Source organism: Brassica oleracea, chromosome C5 (assembly GCF_000695525.1).
Source record: "Brassica oleracea var. oleracea cultivar TO1000 chromosome C5, BOL, whole genome shotgun sequence".
Classification (NCBI taxonomy): domain Eukaryota; kingdom Viridiplantae; phylum Streptophyta; class Magnoliopsida; order Brassicales; family Brassicaceae; genus Brassica; species Brassica oleracea.
In genome coordinates, this window is record NC_027752.1 from 40,379,963 (window position 1) to 40,399,918 (window position 19,956).

At 33.8% G+C, this 19,956-nt stretch overlaps 1 protein-coding gene across 1 annotated transcript; it reads left to right on the plus strand.

Moving 5' to 3' along the window:
* The first annotated feature begins 16,189 nt into the window (after window positions 1–16,189).
* LOC106294828 (pectinesterase/pectinesterase inhibitor 3) lies at window positions 16,190–19,789 on the plus strand. The gene is made up of 3 exons (XM_013730499.1): window positions 16,190–16,901; window positions 17,440–17,923; window positions 18,874–19,789. Exons 1-3 carry the CDS (start codon window positions 16,299–16,301, stop codon window positions 19,563–19,565), a joined length of 1,779 nt encoding a protein of 592 aa, XP_013585953.1. The 5' UTR covers window positions 16,190–16,298; the 3' UTR covers window positions 19,566–19,789.
* Window positions 19,790–19,956: the final 167 nt, after the last annotated feature.

Sequence of the window (19,956 nt, forward strand, 5' to 3'; positions counted from 1 at the left end):
TTTAACTTTCTAATAAAGGAAAACGAGATCATTGCGGATACACTTAAAAGAGAAAAGTAATGATTCTTAAAAGATAAACAACAAAAATAATATCTATGTATTCGATTATCTAAAATATTATTATTTAAGTAATCATATATAGGCGTGAATATTAAAGAGAAACCTCTCCTTAGGAGCTTTGAGAGATTGATCAATCAAAACGTTTTCGAAGATGAACGAAGATCAAGAAATTTCCTTAAATTCATGGCGACTATGTCTACGTTTGGTTGTGTAGTGCTATTGTGTTTATGTTGTATGGAGTCTCGTAGGGTCAACAATAATCATCCGACTCAACCCCCTCGTAGGTTCCATGAGTTAATCCAAGACATCAAACCCACCATCAAGTATAAACCACGCGCTCCTCCACCCATCCCCGTGGTGACGTTCAACTCTCGTAACTTCAAAAACGTGCCGAGTGCGTTGTTTGCCTCTCCAAGCTAGTCGATGGAGACAAAGCTAGGGTTTTGCCGACATGCAAACACTGCTTTCACGTGGATTGCATCGACAAGTGGCTTAAATGTAATTCCATTTGTCCTGTCTGCAGAATAAACGTTGTTGGTCGTTTGGCCCTAAATGACGGCTAGATTTTTCAATCTCTTCCGAGTATAGGCTAACTCTGTGATGGATAGTTCGGCGGAACCGGAAACTCGAGATGGCCAATAACCGTATCTTACTTAAACCACTTTGTTTGCAGTGTATATAAATGGCACATTCAAGAAAGTTTCCCTAGTCCGGGTTTTTTTTAGCGTCTTATTTCAATTTTTCATTAGTTTAGTTGGTCAGACATTACATCAAATATTAAGAAACTGGTACAGCAATGAAACAAACTACATTGAATGTCAGACCGCACCGCCCTCTTTGCTAAAACATCAGCACAAGTATTAGAGGATCTATTAACAAACCTAAATTTCTATAGAATGAAATGAATTTCGCCAAACCTAGATAGTGTTTACATAGTTCTGCAGTCGTAGAAACCCTGCAAAGGTAAATGTCCGTATTTTTTAACGGAGATTTACCAAATATGACTCAAAATTTGATTTTGATTGCAAAAGTAAACTCAAACTTGAATCAAAGGCAAAAATAACTTAAAAGTTTTGTAAAATTACAGCCAGCTCCTTGTGACCAAACAAAAAAACTGAATTCGTTTTTACGAATATAGTACCGCTAAGTCTTTTGTGTCTTCTAGACGACGTCTACGGAAGTCGTCTGGTATAGTTGATCTTAAAAATAATTTATAAATTTTGTAAAAAAATATTTTGATAAGCGAAAAATTAAAATCATGTAATTATAAACAGTTTTAAGTGATATAAATTAAGATATAATAAAATTAAATTGTTTTCAACATAGATGAGTGAAAGTAGTGAATCATGATATTCTTTGGTCTAGGGTTTGGCAACATATGTTTTAGTATTGTATGTATTCTTAGGGTTAGATTTTGGAAAGCTTAAATGTTTTTTCGAAAAATTAAATTTTTACCTACATGTGATTATTTCTGTGTGTAGTAAACATTTTTAAGTTTAATTTGATTTTATGAAGTGTTTAGTTAGTTAATTTAGTTTAGGGGTTATGTTTAGGGTCTAGACGTAAGTCGTCTGGCGATTAGAAGACTTCTCTAAAAGTCTTCTAACTCCCGCTAAAAATATTTTAGTTTTCCGCTAAAAATATTTTAGTTTCCCGTTAAAAATACTGAAGTCTTCTGGGCGACTTACAAGTAAGTCGTCTAGTAAGTCTTCTGATCGAAAATATTTAACCTTATTGGAATTTTTGTCTCCATATATAAAGAAAAATTTACATCTTCTCTCTCCTCCTCTCAAATAGCTGCAACAGAAATGGTATGTTCCTCATTCTAAAACTCTCCAACCCCACTCAATTCTATTTGACTTGAAAACACCAAACTTTATATGAATTTTTCATTTTTGTCTCATGTCTTTCTCACTAATCTATATTTTTGTTGCAGGTTCTAATCAGATGGTTCTCATCTTCCACTTGGATATGTACTTTGTGTTTTCTATAAAAGTATGTTATCTAATTTTCAACTCATTTTCTCTGTTTTAAGCCATTTGAACGTTTTTTGATATGATATGCAGGTTTTTTAGATCTGAGTTTGATATACATGTTTTTCAAATCTGGATCAGGCTTTGGAAGACCTATGGAAAGTCTTCTCGGAAGTCTTCTAACATATAATGCGCTAGAAGACTTTCAGGAAGTCTTCCAGACGACTTCAAAGAAGTCTTCCATACGACTTCCAGGAAGTCTTCTGACGGGGTATTCTTTCATATCAAGTGGAGTCTAAGCTTATCTTTATAGAGGAATAATCTATAATAGTTTTGTTTGTGGTCTGTTTTGTGATTTGCATGTGTACTCCTTTAGTTGTGACTTTTTTTGTAAATTTGAAGAGATATTAATGAAAAAGTTTGGTAAATATGTTCATTTTCCACAATATTATCTTGCCAAAATTACTTGATATAATTGAAGTTATTAATACAACTTCAATAGCAAAACACAATAGCACAAAAAACTAACCAAATTTATCACAACTAAGGGAGAAGAATTTTCATGAAAACTTAGTCAAATTCACAAAAGATAAAACATTACATAAGTTCAAAGCTAGAACACTTTCATTAGATACATAACTAAAAGTTTATCTTATGATCTAAGAAGACACATTAAACCATGTTATTTGATATTCTTGAAGTTACTTAATACTTTTGAAAATTAAATAAACTAACGTGGAAGTCTTCTCAAATAGTTAGAAACTTTACTAATATTGGTAACCTCATAAATATCACCAATTAGGTTATAAATTTCATTCACTAGCCCCAATATTGACTAATATACATGAAATAACAAAAAAAATTAAAAAGTCTTTATGGTTTAAGAGAAAATGAAAGTTTATCAAACATTGACGCAGACAACTTCCACAGAGGTCATCTGGTAGATTTCTAGGAAGTCGTCCATTTAGGTTAGTTTTGCAATTAATTTTTAACCTAGACGACTTACATGAAAGTCGTTCATCTTTGTTTGTTAAAAAAAATTCGAGACGACTGACTTCCATGTAAGTCGTCTAGGGAAAACAAGTTAGTTTTGCATTTGACCGGATTGTGTTAGAAATTTGACTTTTCCTTGACGACTTACATGTAAGTTGTCCAGTAGAAAATTAAAAAAATCAATATTTTGTTATACCTAGACAACTTCAATGTAAGTCGTCTCAGGTTAGTTTTACAATTGAAAAATAAAACAAAAAATATTATTTTTTCTAGGCGACTTACAAGGAAGTCATCCAAGATAAGCAAGGTTTGACCAGAATCTCGAAATAAAATCATGGATGACTTTCATGTAAGTCGTCTAAGGTTAGTTTTACAACTGAAAAATAAAACAAAAAATATTATTTTTTCTAGGCGACTTACAAGGAAGTCATCCAAGATAAGCAAGGTTTGACCAGAATCTCGAAATAAAATCATGGATGACTTTCATGTAAGTCGTCTGATGGACGACTTCCGTGTAAGTCGTCTAGACAAAAATAATTTTTTTTGTTTTATTTTTCAGTTGTAAAACTAACCTTAGACGACTTACATGAAAGTCGACCAGGAAAAATCAAATTTATGACACAATCCGATCAAATACAAAACAAACCCGTTGACTTTAGACGACTTACATGGAAGTCGTCTTGATTTTTTTTTAACAAACAAAGATGGACAACTTCCATGCAAGTCGTCTAGAAACACACATTTAAAAGTCAATTGCAAAACCAACCTCTGCATTGACCAGAGAACTTTCATGTAGGTCGTCTACAGACGAACAGATCTGAAATAAAAACTAATTTCATAGTTTCAACCAGTGAGATAACTTGTTTAGCAAACAAAAGTCTTTTCCAAGCACCCAGAATCTCAAACAAAAGTGACCCACCAAGAATCGTAAGCTTCAATGGCTCTATGAACCATAAAAAAATTAGAATCAAAATCTTGGGTTTTTTTTTGGATGAATATGAAAATAAAGTAAAGAGATGTTGTTTTTAGTTCATAAGAATTGAGAAAGAAAGAGTGTAAAACGATTTTTAGGTGCATAAAGAGTTTCAAATTGGTTGTTGATGTTAGGAGTTTTCAAGGTTCCTAAAACAAATGTTGTAGTATAAGTGAATGTCGAACCAATTCTAAGGGATTTCGAAGCAATGAGAATGCAAGTACTCACTCAATCTAAGTGCAACCAATGTTTTTAAATGATTTCTAAGCTAATGAATAAAGCTAATTCAGAATAATAAAAGCGATTACTAAATGATACTTTCTTAACTAAGGAAAAGTGAACTCATGGGCATAGGGATTAGACCTTGGGTGATCAAGTTTCGAACTAAGGATGACAAATGATCAATCAAACTATCAACCTTAAGATTAGACACAATTTTAAACAAACTCTATGTCTAGATAAATGTTCATTTACTAACATATTTCAAACATCAAATGTCTTTGGTTGAATAATATGAAAGCAATCATTACTAACAAGTCTATTGGCTATCTTAACACTTTTAACAACAAATGTCTTTGGTAAAGTATGTTAAAAGCTTAGGAGAGTTGTCTCAGACATTTCATCAAACACCTTGTGGGTGGGAAATGTCTAAAGATCAACTTTTGAGAGGTCAACTCAGAAGATGCATTATAAATACTGTACTAGCAAGGAATAAGAAGGATCTACACTATAACATCCTAGATCTAGCCTAATCACCCTTAATCTCCCTAACCCATGAATTCAAAAGGTGATTACTCACTACTCCTCATGATTCCTCTTAAACCCATATTGGATTTCAGATTAATCATTTAGAGAAAATACAGTTAATAGAATAGAAATCAACAGTAGAACACGTGATCAATGAATCAAAGAGATCCCCTTTCCAAAGGTTTTTGGTGGTTTTTCTTCAGAACAAAAGATAATCAGCCACTGATGGTTTACAAAAGATACTTAAACATAGGTTTAGAAAGTAAAAAAAAACGTGCATAATGAAATGACCAAAAGGCCCTTGAGTGAACATGAATTCGAGCAAACAATAGGCGCGCAGCGACCTCCAGTAGTCGCTCCCGAGAGGTCGCTCCAGGCTTCGGGAGCGACCTAGAGGGGTCGCTGCGAGACGTCGCTCCGGGCCTGTTTTCGTGTCTCCGAGCGATGAAAACGCGAGCGACTTCTCCACGTCGCTCTGGTAAGGTCGCTCGAGGCTTCGGGAACGACCTCAGTGGGTCGCTCTGAGAGGTCGCTCCGGCTTCATTGTGTTGTCGTCACGCAATAGAAACGCGAGCGACCTCGGGGTGTCACTCTGGCCAAGTCGCTCCGGGCTTCGGGAGCGACCTGGAGTGGTCGCTCGATAGGTCGCTCCGGGTCAGTTTTTGACTTCCACCGGGATGAAATGGCGAGCGACTTCTCCGCATCGCTCTGGTAAGGTTGCTCTGATAAGGCAGGTTAGAGCGACTTGACAGTGTCCCTCCGGGAAGTCGCTCCCAACGCTCTGCTCGTCCAATGATCATCTTTACACCTCTTTCGAGCTCTAAATACACTCAAATGTCTCTGAGAACTCCATGTGGTACTCCAATACCTGATAAAGACTCATGTATGCAAAATGCAACCTAAACATGGCTAAATCCTAGTCTATATGATCAAAATGCACATGGGTGAATGGATAAAACAATGGAAATATGCAAGATATCAGTTGTTCATGGTGGTTGGTGTATTGATGGCAATGGCAATAATGTGAATACTTGAGGAAGATGAGGGTGATAGAGTAAAATATGCATTTTACAAAAAAATAATGATGATATTTTGTGAATAATCTGAACTTTGGGGGTAAAAGAGGAAAGTCAAATTTCAAAAAAACATGAGTTAGTTTTGTGTTTGACTTCAAGTTTTGAGTCATATTTACAAAAAAATACTATTTTTTAAATGCAAATGGTATTAAAATTACTGCAGTTTTCTTGTCGGTTAAAATATTAATAAATATTTCAACCTTTTCTTTGTTATTTAAAAAATATTTGTCCTAGTAATTCTAAAATTTGTTTCTTGTAATGCATAAGAGGAAGAGATTAGGGAGATGATTAATAAAGGGAAAGAAGACAAAGAACAGAAAAGAAGAGAGACGAGAAAAAAAGTTGAAGGCTCGCAACATGGTCTACCCGGTGATGACTGATGCTGCATCCTTCGGCGACGATGATGCATCCTCCTCTGCCCGGTGATGGCTGATGCTTCATAACATGGTCTTCTTTTTTATACTGTCGGCTCTTCCAAGCCTTCTTTACTCTCTAGAATATATATTTATATACAAAAACAGATATTGAACAAAAAAACCCTATAAATTACAGTATCATATAATAATAACTAATGTAACCAAATATTCCACTGTCATGTTGTCCACGGAAGAAATTTTATCCAAGAAAAACAAATTTAAGGTTTAGTTTTAAATTTGGATTAGGAACAAAATGTAAGATGCTAACAAGTAAAAAAGAAAGGTAATGATGTTAATAATCTGGAAACAATACAAATTATCAAACTTAGAATGACGCCGTAATTTCTATGAAATAATGTCGCCATACTAGGAGCACGTTATAATTTGTAAAGTGTGTCATTGCACATCTAAGAAAAATGGGAAAAAGAAAAGAAAAAAAATGGAAATTTTATTAAAAAAAACATTAAACACGTTTGATCATTAGGTATGAGATATTTAAAAAAAAAAAAATCTATCATACAATGTTTCTTTTCACTTATTTTCAATTATATTGAGAGATTTGATCGTCTTTAGGGGGTTGAACATGGACGAATTAATCAATCGTGGAATTGTTCTTGCTTTTGCCGTAATTTCTATTGGGATTTTTAGTTTGGTGGTGAGTTGTATTATTAAATGTTACAATATTGGTTACAATGATCATGACTATGAAAGCAGCGATGATCAACATGTAACTATAACCATCAAAGAGTTGGCCAGTATCAATCCATCCATTCTTCGATCAATTCCCGTCGTAGACTTCAACACTCAAGGCTTCAAAGACGGCATCCAATGCGTCGTCTGTCTCTCAGAGCTTGCTGATGGAGACAAAGCTACGGTTTTGCCTACTTGTAATCATTGGTTTCATGCCCATTGCATCGATTCGTGGTTTCAATCTCATTCAACGTGTCCTGTCTGTAGAAACATAGTTGGTTTAGCCAAAAATCACTATTCAGGTTTCGAACCTGATGAGTCTCTGACCAATTCTCTTCCAACTACAAACACGGCAGTTATCGAAGACTCTGACGAAACAAACGAATTTCAACCAGACCAGATATGCAGCCGTTGTGGCAGACATTCTTATTAGGGTATAATACAAACTAACATCAAATTATCATTATTATGTTCTTTTTATTGTTTTTGGTATTCTCTAGTTCCATTATAAAGATCCATACCACACAAACTTTTTAGACGTGGATCGATCTTCTATTAAAAATGTCATAGATCTTGGCTTAGTTTCCGGTCAAAGCGAGTTTTGAGACACTGCTCACAGATATTCTCAAATTTCTTGATCACCTCAAAACGTATATTAATTGTGCAATCTTTGTTAATTAAAATCTCTTTAAAATTTTCTTAAATATGTTTGCTAATAAATCGTACTCATTGATTCAATATTGTGTTTTAGCTTTCTAATTACAAGTATATGGCAATATGATCATAAGCCTATGGCAATTGGAAATGTCTGGATTCAGAATGCCGTGCGACTCATACCCTATCAGGGCCAGTTTCTATATTAGCATCCCGAAAAATGTCTACTGAAAACAACCCTGTCGAAAGAATTTAAGTCAGTTTTTTTTGAACAATTTTAAGTCAGTTTCCACCTATTAAAAGAACGGAAAATATTGGAAAAGTAGAAGCAAAGAGACGAGCGGTACTCCTTTGAGAATCTCAACAAAAAAATAGTAAGGTATTCTTCCTAGGACATAAATTACTTTTTTTAAAGATAAATTACTTTCTTAGTGGTTTACATTAGTTTATAATTTAACATTTAACAATTTACTAAATAATTTTAAAAAAATATTAGTTGTACTAAATTTGTGAGAACCCCTTGGGAAGATTCCCGATGATGATGTCACGAAATACAAAATAACGGAAATCCTTATAATTACCTGTACATCGATTCCAAGTTTAAATATTCAAAATTTTAATATAAATTTCAGCTGTACATCGATTTTTCTTTTTTTAGTTCCGTTATAAATTAAATATAGAAAACCTAAAGAAAGTAAATGTATTTAAATGATATTCCTTCCGTTTAATTTTAGTTGGTACTTTAGACTTAGACACACATATTAAAAAAACATTTAATTTTGTATATTTACTAAATAAAAATATTATTACCAATACATTTAGCCATATTTAAACAATCAGAAAAGCATATTGAAATATAAAACCAATAAATTTTGCTTTGAAATTATAAAATGACATTTATTTGAAAATGAAAATTTTATTCTACAACGACAACTAAACTGAGAACGAAAGAAATATTAAATTGCTTATGTTTTTTGGTCGGTCATTTTGGTGCGGTTGGAACAACTCTACGGCTGGATAATACTCAGGCCCGTTATAGCCAATGGTAGCGCAATATTTGTGAAGTAGAACTGCACACAGATCAAATATCCGGAGTTTTAGAGGTATTTGTGATTTGTTTTGTATATCACGGATATCTATTTTTTTATTTGTTTTGCTTCGGAAAAATATGAATATCCAAAAAATTGGATATCCGGAAAATAAATAGATATTTGCAGATATTTACAAATACTTACGGATATTTCATCCGTTTTGATTAATACAAATAATCTTGAAAATTTGATACAAAATTGTTTCATAAAATATTTTTTGCATAATTTATAAATAAAAATTTTAAAATAGTGAATCACATATTTTGTAAATTTTAAACTTAATTAACAATTATATAATATAAGACAAACTTAAGAAAAAGTTATAATTGCCATAAGTTTTTTCTCTCTTTTTATGTAATACTTTAGTATAAGTAATAACGTGAACAAAATTTGTCAAATCACATGTTAGAATAATAATTATATAAATTTATACATTTAAAACCGTAAATATAATCAAGATATATATGTATTTATATATTGCCGGATCGGAGGGATATCCACTTCTCAAAATTTTAATATTTGTGTTTGCTTCTATTTTAACGGATATTGATTTTTATTATTTGCTTTGCTTCGAAAGTTTACGGATATCCAGAATTTTTGGATCGAATCAAAACGAATAACGAATCGAATCAAAATTAATGGATAAAATGCCCAGCTCATGTAAGATGCAGCCCATGCATATACTCGAAAGAAAAAATCTGAACAGACATAACTATTATATTTTTGGGAAATTGGAACCTATAACAACGAAAAAACGGTAATTGGTAGAGTAGCTATTTTACCTAATACACCAATACACCATGCATCTTTTATATAATAATACTACTATGCCCTATTACACAACCGGTAAAACCTGTAAACAAAAAAAAACTAAAGTAATAATACTTACGTAACGCACATACATCGTGGCCTTTGGAGAATCACATACTGAGTTGTTTCTTCCCCATTTTTGATCCACAGTAACCACCAAAACCATTTTTGGAGTAGCTTTGCCTAGGAGATGCCCATCTGCAATGGCTCGCTTGGCTACTGACGGAAAGCTTTGCGCATCTGAAATCTATGGAGTCGCCGACAATGTAAACGGCCCCGCCGCGAGGTTCGTCAACTCTTCCTTCAATCGCCATAAACTCTTCGGTTTACGAGGCGGTTACATGTACTATTCCCATGGATGTCGTCAGTTACACATATTTTTCTTGCTGTGAATGTTCTTGAATTGATCGGAGAAGATGAACAGTTTTTGTAACATTGTATTCTATACTATTTTATGCGTATGGAATATAAATGTAAAACAATATGTATTATGAATGTTATATTCATGTTATCTAATGTGAAATAGTATGTTACTATACTTATTTATCATGTATCGTTTCATTTGATGATTAATAAAGAAAGTGTTATTTTGTTCACCAATATGTACTTTACTATGTATTTTGTTTCATTCTATTTGAGTTTAGGGTTTATACTTGGGTTTAGGGTTTAGTGATTAAGATTTAAGGTTTAGTGATTAAGATTTAGGGTTTAGTATTTGGAAGGTATGGTTGAGGTTTGATAGTGCCCCTGTTGTGTATCGTTCCATTTGATGATTAATAAAGAAACTGGTATTTTGTTCACCAATATGTACTATACTATGTATTTTGTTCCATTCTATTTGGGTTTAGGGTTTATATTTGGATTTATGGTTTATATTTGGATTTAGGGTTTAGTAATTAGAGTTTAGTATTTATAAGGTGAGGGAGTATGATTAGGGTCAACACTAAATTTTTCTTTGCAATCGTAGACATTCCATAAATTCACTAATATGTGCTATGTTCTTTTCTTTATTTCATTCTATATAGATTTTTGGTTTATATTTGAGTTTATGGTTTATATTTGGATTTATGGTTTACTGATTAGAATTCAAAGTTTAGTATTTAAGGGTTGTGGTAAAATTGGGATTTGGATATGTTTAGTATTTTGTAGGTGGAGTTATAATCTTATACTACTTCATTGATATGGAATAAAACACTTATGCATATGTATGTGGTCAACAAAAGTATACGTGGATGGTTCCTCTTTCTTTTATTTGAAATAGTTTTAAAGTGCTTTTGATCTTATATTCTATTAGCCACGTTATCCACTCTAACACAATTATCTGATATCTACAAAGAAAAAAGACATAACCGGACATTTTATGGCATAAATGTCAGAAATTGTATTATGGCAAAATCAATGACATTCACCTAATCTATATTATTAAAACTGAAGTACCTTTCGGTACTGTTTGGAAATTTAGATACTAAATTAAATGAAAGTTGTTTGGAAACAAAGATAACAGATTAAATATATTTTTTTATTTACATATTTAGTCACTGTATTTCTTTCTCATTTACAGATTCTGGAAACACGTATAGCAGATTAAATATTTTTTTTTTTACACATTTAGCCATTGTATTTCCTTTTTATTTACAAATCTGCCACTTCACTTAAAATCAAAAAATTATATTAATTAATTACAATGAATTGTTATTTCTTTTTGCTGAAAATAAAAACACAAATTGTAATATATAGTATATATTAATCTGCTACAATACAATTTTCAAGAAAACTAAATATCATAAAATTAATAATAATTCATAAAAACCTACTTTAAAAAATTAAATCATTTTAAATAAATAAACAAAAAATCAATAGGTTAATATATGAATATTATAATTACATCAAATTGCATCAAGTTATAAAATTATAAATATAATATTACGTACAGATAAAAAAATATTATCAAACATCTATATTATAATATAATATATTCTACACTAAATATATTTTACAAATCATAAAAATAAAAATAGATATTTTATAAAATCAATGGTTTATAAATTTACATTGAACGCAAGCTAAATCTAACAACCGCGCGGAGGCACGGATCAAAATCTAGTTTGTATTAGGGCTAGTTCACAGATAAGTCCTATATTTTTCTTACAACTATTATTTTTTTCTTGCAAAATATACTGGAGATACGCCTTAAGTGGTCTTGCAAAATTATTTTTTTCTTGAACCAAGTGGTCTTGGCCTAGTGGTAAAGGGCTCACAGCTGTGAGTACCGCCCTGGGTTCGATTCCTCTTGGCCATCCGGGGCGCCTTAAGTGATAAGAAAACGCGGATCATGCGGGCCTCGTAGTGATTAGTCCTTAGGCCTAGAAAGCTTTTGGAATCACACTACGGTTATCAAAAAAAAAAAAAAATACTGAATCTTGACTCAGTTTGTTATTAGTCAACAAGTCCAATTGTTATACTAGAGATACAGTAAAAGGTATTTATTGTAGTAGTTTATTTTGAAAAGTTACATCTCCCAACGCTCTTTACTGACATCAATGTTAGCTAGATAAACTGTGTGCGCAGAAAGACGTGTAAAGCGTGAACGGAGAGACAAATCTACCACCAACAAACCTGACCTTGCGAAGAATAATTGATAGCTCGTAATTGTAGGAAGATAGAATATTTGTACATGTATTTTACATATTAACTATGATTATTACGTTTCTTTATTCATAATTCATAAGTTATGATAGTATTAGTATAGGTTTGAATTAGTTTTGTTTTGTTCGACTTAAACTTGTAATTGACATTAGGATTCTCGAGTCTCGGGCTGAATGATAAAAGTAAAAAAAAAGTTATGATATAATTTTTTATTTTAAACAAAGCATGCGAAAATACAACTCAGATATTCGCTTATTACACACAAGTTGGACGCTACATCGGATGTCTTGTATTGTATCTGCAAATTGTTGTCGTAAAGGAGTGTGCAAGTTGTTTGTTTATTTTACCTTTTAATATCATAACCCACACTATTAATTGTTCTGCTTTCTTTTATACAATAATGAAAGATTGTTTTTTTTTTTTTTTTTTTTTTTTTTTTAACCGTGGGGATTCGGCGACCGAGGTCAACCGACTAATCCCACGAGGCCCGCAGCAGCCACGTAATTTCCTCCCCAAGAATTAGCAGGGAGGGCCCGGATGGCCAACGCGAATCGAACCTGCTGGAAGCGTATTGAATTTTCTTCCTCAACTACCACTAAGCCAACCGCGTTGGTTGAGATTGGTGAACAACAACAAAAGATTTATAGTAGATCACGATTTACATGATTCTTCTAACATAACCTTTTAATTTGAAAGAGAAAACGAAAATTTGCCGATAAATAAAGAAAATGAAAGACAAGCTGTACGTGATTGATAGCAATTTACAACGGTGCCTGCTTTTTAATGTCTAGTATCGCAGATAATTAATTTGTTAACTACTAACCTGAAGTGGAAATAATGGTACAAGAAATACGAAGGTGATATTTGAACCCAAAAAAATACGAAGGTGATAGATGGGATCTCTAAAAGACTGAAACTATTCTCAAAATTATACAAATACAAAGATTATATACGTAAAAATTATACTATGAAGGTCGAGATAGTGCCTTTTTGGATACCCCGAATGGTCGAATCCCTACCTGTCAAATTGATGCATCATGGATCAATAATGACAGTGTAAGTGACTTAGAATGGAGTCTGAAGGATCATATAGGTTATGAACATTTTGGATTACGGTCATGCAACAGGAGCCTCTCAGCTCTGCATGCTGAAATGGAAAGTTTACTTTGGGCAACCTCATGTATGAGAGACATGAGGATAACTTCGATAGGGTTCGAGATAGATTGTTTGGATCTAGTGGATATGACTAATAACCCGATGGATTGGCCAACTTTTGCAACAGAGATTGAGGTGTTCCAGAGACTACAGGAGAACTTCGAAGATGTGAGTTTGTCTCATATTTAGTATGAATGGTCGAGCGGACACACTTGCAAAAGAAGTCAGGAGCAGAAGATATATTTTTTTTCCATATAGATCAGACCCGGACATACGGAGATGCTACTCGGAGAATCGGCTCGTCTGCCACCATTTGATCTAGTTTACATAGATAGTCGAGAAAAAAAATACGTAAAAAAATATTATATACGTTTAACACAAGCTGGTATAAGATTAGTCAAGTTATAAAAATACTTTTATGATGTGTCATCTATAGTAATTTTTGTTTGTCAAGGCTATCATGCCCTCTCGAAATACAAACCAAGCATTTTTCTTTATACTGGTATGATAAACAGCATGATCAAAAGAGCACAGCATATTACCATTGTACATTTCACCATTCAGGCATTCATACATGTTTCCGTCAGTCAAATCTTTTTTTTTTTTGCAGGTTGTTCTTGGAGAGATGCCTTTAGAACATGCAACCTTGAGGAATTTTTGTCATAATGAAAGTTATATAGTTGCTATATAACCAATCCGACAATAACATACCTTTATATAAAAATATATTGTTTCCTCTCTTACTATAGAAACAAAGTTATTACAACAGAACTAGGATTTGCGTTATACGTATCCGAGAAAAAACTTGTATATTAAAATATACTTTAATCGAATTAGTTATTACAACAAAACTAGGATTTGCGTTATACGTATCCGAGAAAAACTTGTATTTTAAAATATACTTTAATTGAATTAGTGGAACTTTTTTTTTCCTTAAAGGTAATAAATGGACCCAGGACAGGCTTGCAGCCAGCAGCCTATTACAGCTCCACAGGCATCAGCCTAAATACTTTCTATTTATTATTTCATCGATTTATTCGGTGCCGCTTATCACGGCACAACTAATTAATTATTTTATACTTATATAGACCGAATCATAAACGTTAATACTTTATTTTATTTTTATATTTCTATTTGCAATTTTTTATTTATGTATTGGAGCTGTTTCATGTTCTGTATGGATTTAATTTATAAAAGGTAGTAGGCAAAAAAAGAAAAGAAAAAGTAGTAGGCAGTTTTGTGATCATTTTAAGATATATTCCAAATGATTGTCATTAAAATATATTATTGAAATAAACTTCAATGATTCTATGATTCTCTACAAAGCATTGATAAATATCTTGCAACTGATGTTATATTTATAATATTAGTCATTTGATTAGATTAATTTTTACCATCCATTCTTAAGAATATTTTGTATAAATAATAGACTTTTCATTTGAAAATCTCCATTATTTTCAGTATAAGAACAATTTTACTACGCTAAAAATTCAAAGATGAGTTTCTATAAATTTAACACAGCAACATCATCGCTGTAAAAGAAAAAAAAACACAGCAACATTATCAGTGCAAACTACTACGCTACGTCGCTACATGTTTGATCAAATACAAAGATGTTTATAAGATTATATAAGTCAAAATCAAGCTATATTCAAATATCTTGTTTTGTAAAGTCCTGAAAATATCTTAAACATTAGTTTCAAACCACTAAATGTATCGTACTTGTTTCGGTCACTGATTAGTTAAAGACCTTGTATTGGTGTATAGGCTAAAACGAAGTGAGGTGAGTTCTTCACTAGTAAAGCAGTAACTTGGTAAGCATGACAAGGAATGATATTACTACGCGTGGGCATTCGGGGTCCTAATCGGATTTCGGTTTTATCCAATCGGGTTTTGGTTTTTCGGGTTTATCAGAATCAGCCCCATTCGGATTATATGAAAGTTCGGTTTGGGACCAGTTCAGATTCTATCGGATTCGGGTCGGGGTTAGTAAATTTTCAAAGAACCGGTACAACCCAATATACTTTCGGGTTCGGGTCCCAATCGGTTTTTCGGTTTAAAAGTACCTGATTTTTACCTATTTTATAACCAAAACATGAGTAAAATGGTTCTTCAGTTTTAAAATACCTGATTTGTACTTATTTTGTAACCAAAACTTAAGTAAAATCGATTCAAAAATAAGGAACATCAACCGTGATCATTCAAAATCAAGCGAAAAGTAAACATATTTACTGATAAAAAGAAAACCAAATAAATAGAAGCATAAAACGAAAACCAAGTTCTCATGACAAACATTGTTTAACAAAAACAAAATCTAAATCTAAATACTTCAAGATTCAACGGCTATCTTCAATCATCAACCTTCATGTAATAGAACCACCAACTTTCATGTAATAGATAACTATTTTAGATGTTCAATATTTCTTAGTGTATTTTGGATATATATTAAGAATTGAGATCATGTTTGGTACAAGATCTTTTCGAGGTTTTGAATGTTTCAGGTTCTATCGGATATCCATTTAGATTCGGGTTCGGTTCGGATAAACCCATAACCCGAAATACCACAAAACAAGATCTATTCGGTATTTACGTCGGGTTCGGATCAGTTCGGATTTATTTTTATCAGATCGGATTCGGTTCGGGTTTTCGGATTCGGGTTTTCGGATTCGGTTTATTTGTTCCTACATTTTACTGTTAGACTTGTCATCGGAGAAAATCAAAATCAAAATCAATTACATAAATCCAAATTTGGGAACACGACAATAGTATTTCTGTGGAACTCAAATAATCGGATTTTAAAACAGATCTTATCTTCTATTAGCGAGGCGGCTCGTAACATGTGTGTGTGTGTTCTGTTTAATCAAACTCCGCTCAAATAATAGAGTCAAGAAAAGTAAAAGGAAAGAGAAAAAGAAAAGTCATTAAAAAATCTCGTGCATGATTTTAATTTCATCAGTATAAACACCAACTCTTCAGGAGCACATTCACCACTACTCACTCATCAGTGTCAAACAATGGCACCATCCATCAAAGAAATCTTCTCAAAAGATAATTTCAAGAAAAATAAGAAAATTGTTTTACTATCTGCTGCCGTAGCCTTGCTCCTCGTAGCTTCCGTCGCCGGAATAGCCGCCGGAGCTTCAAAAGCCAACGAAAACGGTAAACGAACTCTATCACCGACTTCTCACGCGGTGCTAAGATCCGCATGCAGCTCCACGCTTTACCCTGAGCTATGCATATCGGCCGTGGCCACCGCCGGGGGCGTCAAACTCATGTCGCAGAAAGACGTCATTGAGGCTTCGCTTAACCTAACAACAACCGCCGTGGAACACAATTACTTCGGCGTCAAGAAACTGATCAAGAATACGAAAGGACTAACTCCTAGAGAGAAGACGGCGCTTCATGACTGTTTGGAGACTATTGATGAGACGCTCGATGAGCTTCACGAGGCGCTCGAAGATCTCCATATGTATCCTAACAAGAAATCTCTCCGGGAACACGCCGGTGATCTCAAAACCCTAATTAGCTCTGCCATTACCAACCAGGAGACTTGTCTCGACGGCTTCTCTCATGACGCCGCCGACAAGAAAGTCCGTAAGGCCTTGCTGAAGGGTCAGGTACGTAAAAACGTCAAATCTTTACCCATTGCGGTTCTCAAGTGGGATTGCATAACAATGGAAAATAAAAATAAAATATGAGAAACGTATAAATCATTATGAAAAATGAGTTAAAATAAAAAAATGTAAAAGTCGACAAATGCAAATGTTCTGGTTCCCTAAATTTATGGAATCTGAAATGGATCAACATAACACTACCACCACTCTGATATATTTCATAGTGGGGTTACAAATTGAGATTGACTATTATACGTATATATATGTAGTAGTAAAACTATAGATAGGGTAAAAAGTAAACTATCACATCACTTTGACGAATTTAGATTTGTTTTTGTATTTATTATTCTTACAATGAAAATGAAGTGTTGTTCGCTAGTGTTGGTCTATATGTGTGAATAGTTGCTATCAGTTGGTGTTCAAAAAAAAAAAAGTTGTTGTCAGTTATTATATATAGAGTATACATTTAATTACATAAGCTTGCGGATAACACGATTTTTTTTTAAAAAATATAGCTTTACAACGAAATGATTATGTGTAGATGCACGTAGAGCACATGTGCAGCAACGCACTAGCAATGATCAAGAACATGACTGATACCGACATAGCCAATTTCGAGCTGAAAGCTAAACTCACCTCAAACAACCGTAAACTCAAGGAGGAACAGACTACGGTGGCCGTAGATATTGCCGGTGCCGGAGAATTAGGTGCTGATGGGTGGCCGACTTGGTTATCTGCGGGAGATAGGAGGCTTCTTCAAGGGTCTACGGTGAAAGCCGATGCCACCGTGGCGGCTGACGGTAGTGGTACATTCACGACTATTTCGGCTGCGGTTGCGGCGGCCCCGGAGAATAGTAATAAGAGGTATGTAATACATATAAAAGCAGGAGTTTATAGAGAGAATGTGGATGTGGCCAAGAAGAAAAAGAATATAATGTTTATGGGAGATGGTCGAACAACAACTATTATTACCGCAAGTAGAAACGTCGTCGACGGTAGCACTACCTTTCACTCCGCCACCGTTGGTAAGCAATTTTAGTTATTTTTTAATTTTTTAAATGCTTGAAGTAATTTTGCACGATGTGGCCCTTCTTTGTGGTGGAGAATCTTAACTCTTTTCATGTACATTAATTACACACATGCAGAGTCTTAGTCTTAGTACTCACTACAACAGATATTCACACATGTAGCCTAGTAGCGAGATGAAATTAAATTTGAATTTGAATTACCATAACCGAACAAAAAGCCTTGTAAACATCTTCATGTGCGAGTCTCTATCAATCATTTTTTTCTTGGCTTTATTCATATACTTTTCCAGGTCACTTAATGTGGATTGGATTTATCCGTTTATGGCTCATCCACTCGTGAAGAGAGCCTTTAGTTTTATTTTTTTTAAACAATTTTTTTTTGTAACTTTTGAAACATTTCTTTTAAACACTTTTTTTTAGAAACACTAAAAGAGAGCCTTTAGAGCGGGAGTCCCTTAAGGCATTCCTTAGAAGACAGAGATGAGAACCGAGGAAAAAATAGAAGGAAAAAACCTTTAATTAAGGACTGTCCCTTATTCAACGACCCAAAAAAAAAAAAACAAGGAATCCTCTTTATCTCTTTATCCCACCAATCCACCGATAATGTTACCCTTAGTTGTATTACCTTTTTTCTTTCTTTTCTTTTGTTTTTTCTTTCTTGTGCCATTGTTATTGACTTTTCTCCCCGATCTTGTCCTTTATTTAATTTTTTTTTTTTTGAAAATTCCTTTATTTAAATTTGTTACATCATTTCATTACAGTACATCACATTTCAAAGTCTGCATTTCATTTCTTCTTTTTAAACGTTATAAAATATTTTACGCTAAAGCTAAAGTTATAAACCCGTTAAACTAAAGTGAGATTACAGCAAAACAAGTTCAACGTTATTATTCTTTTATAACTAATGATCCACTGAGTTAATTAATGTTTTCTTCTATGGGGACCAGCTGCTGTCGGCGAGAGATTCCTTGCGCGTGACATCACTTTCCAGAACACGGCGGGTCCGTCAAAGCACCAAGCGGTGGCTCTCCGTGTCGGTTCTGATTTCTCCGCTTTCTATCAATGCGACATGTTAGCGTACCAAGACACTCTCTATGTCCACTCCAATCGTCAGTTCTTTGTCAAGTGCCTCATAGCCGGAACCGTCGACTTCATTTTTGGAAACGCCGCTGTTGTTATCCAAGATTGCGACATCCACGCTCGTCGACCAAACTCCGGCCAGAAAAACATGGTCACAGCCCAAGGACGAACGGACCCTAACCAGAACACTGGGATAGTTATCCAAAAATGCAGGATCGGTGCCACGTCGGATTTACAGTCAGTAAAAAGTAGTTTTCCAACATATCTTGGTCGGCCGTGGAAGGAGTACTCACAGACGGTGATAATGCAGTCGGCTATCTCCGATGTGATCCGACCCGAAGGATGGTCCGAGTGGACCGGGACATTCGCCTTGAGCACTTTGACTTATAGAGAGTATGCGAACACAGGAGCAGGGGCTGGAACTGCAAATAGAGTGACGTGGAAGGGCTTTAAGGTTATTACTGCTGCTGCTGAAGCTCAGCCATATACGGCTGGTCAGTTTATTGGTGGTGGTGGCTGGTTATCCTCGACCGGTTTTCCTTTCTCGCTCGGTCTTTGAGATATTATGGGTTGTGATTCTAGACATTGTTGGTTGAATAATCATTGATTTTATAAATCAATCATAATATGTATCCTTGGCGTTGTGTATTTTTCATTTTTCTAGATCGTAGTATTGGAAACGAGATAAAACAATTGCGAATTTTGGGTCTTCATAATATGGATTTGTAAGAAAATTATGGATTTGTAAGAAAATAAATGTTGTCTATTGACAACGAATGATTACTATTGTCGTGGTATAATACAAAACATGTATTTCTCTTAAAACGTCTCTTCACTTTTTGTTGTCAATGAAACATATTTTCATATTTCCCACATATGCTACAAAAAAAAAAAAAGATAAAACAATCTTGCTATGCTAATGCCTTCCATATGACGGGCCGGGATTCGGG

Bases quoted from the DNA above. Each gene is read 5' to 3' on its own strand.
- LOC106294828 (XM_013730499.1), top strand. From the start codon at position 16,299: ATGGCACCATCCATCAAAGAAATCTTCTCAAAAGATAATTTCAAGAAA. The intron at 16,902-17,439 runs GTACGTAAAAAC...GATTATGTGTAG, and splicing joins AGGCCTTGCTGAAGGGTCAG to ATGCACGTAGAGCACATGTG. The intron at 17,924-18,873 runs GTAAGCAATTTT...TATGGGGACCAG, and splicing joins CTTTCACTCCGCCACCGTTG to CTGCTGTCGGCGAGAGATTC.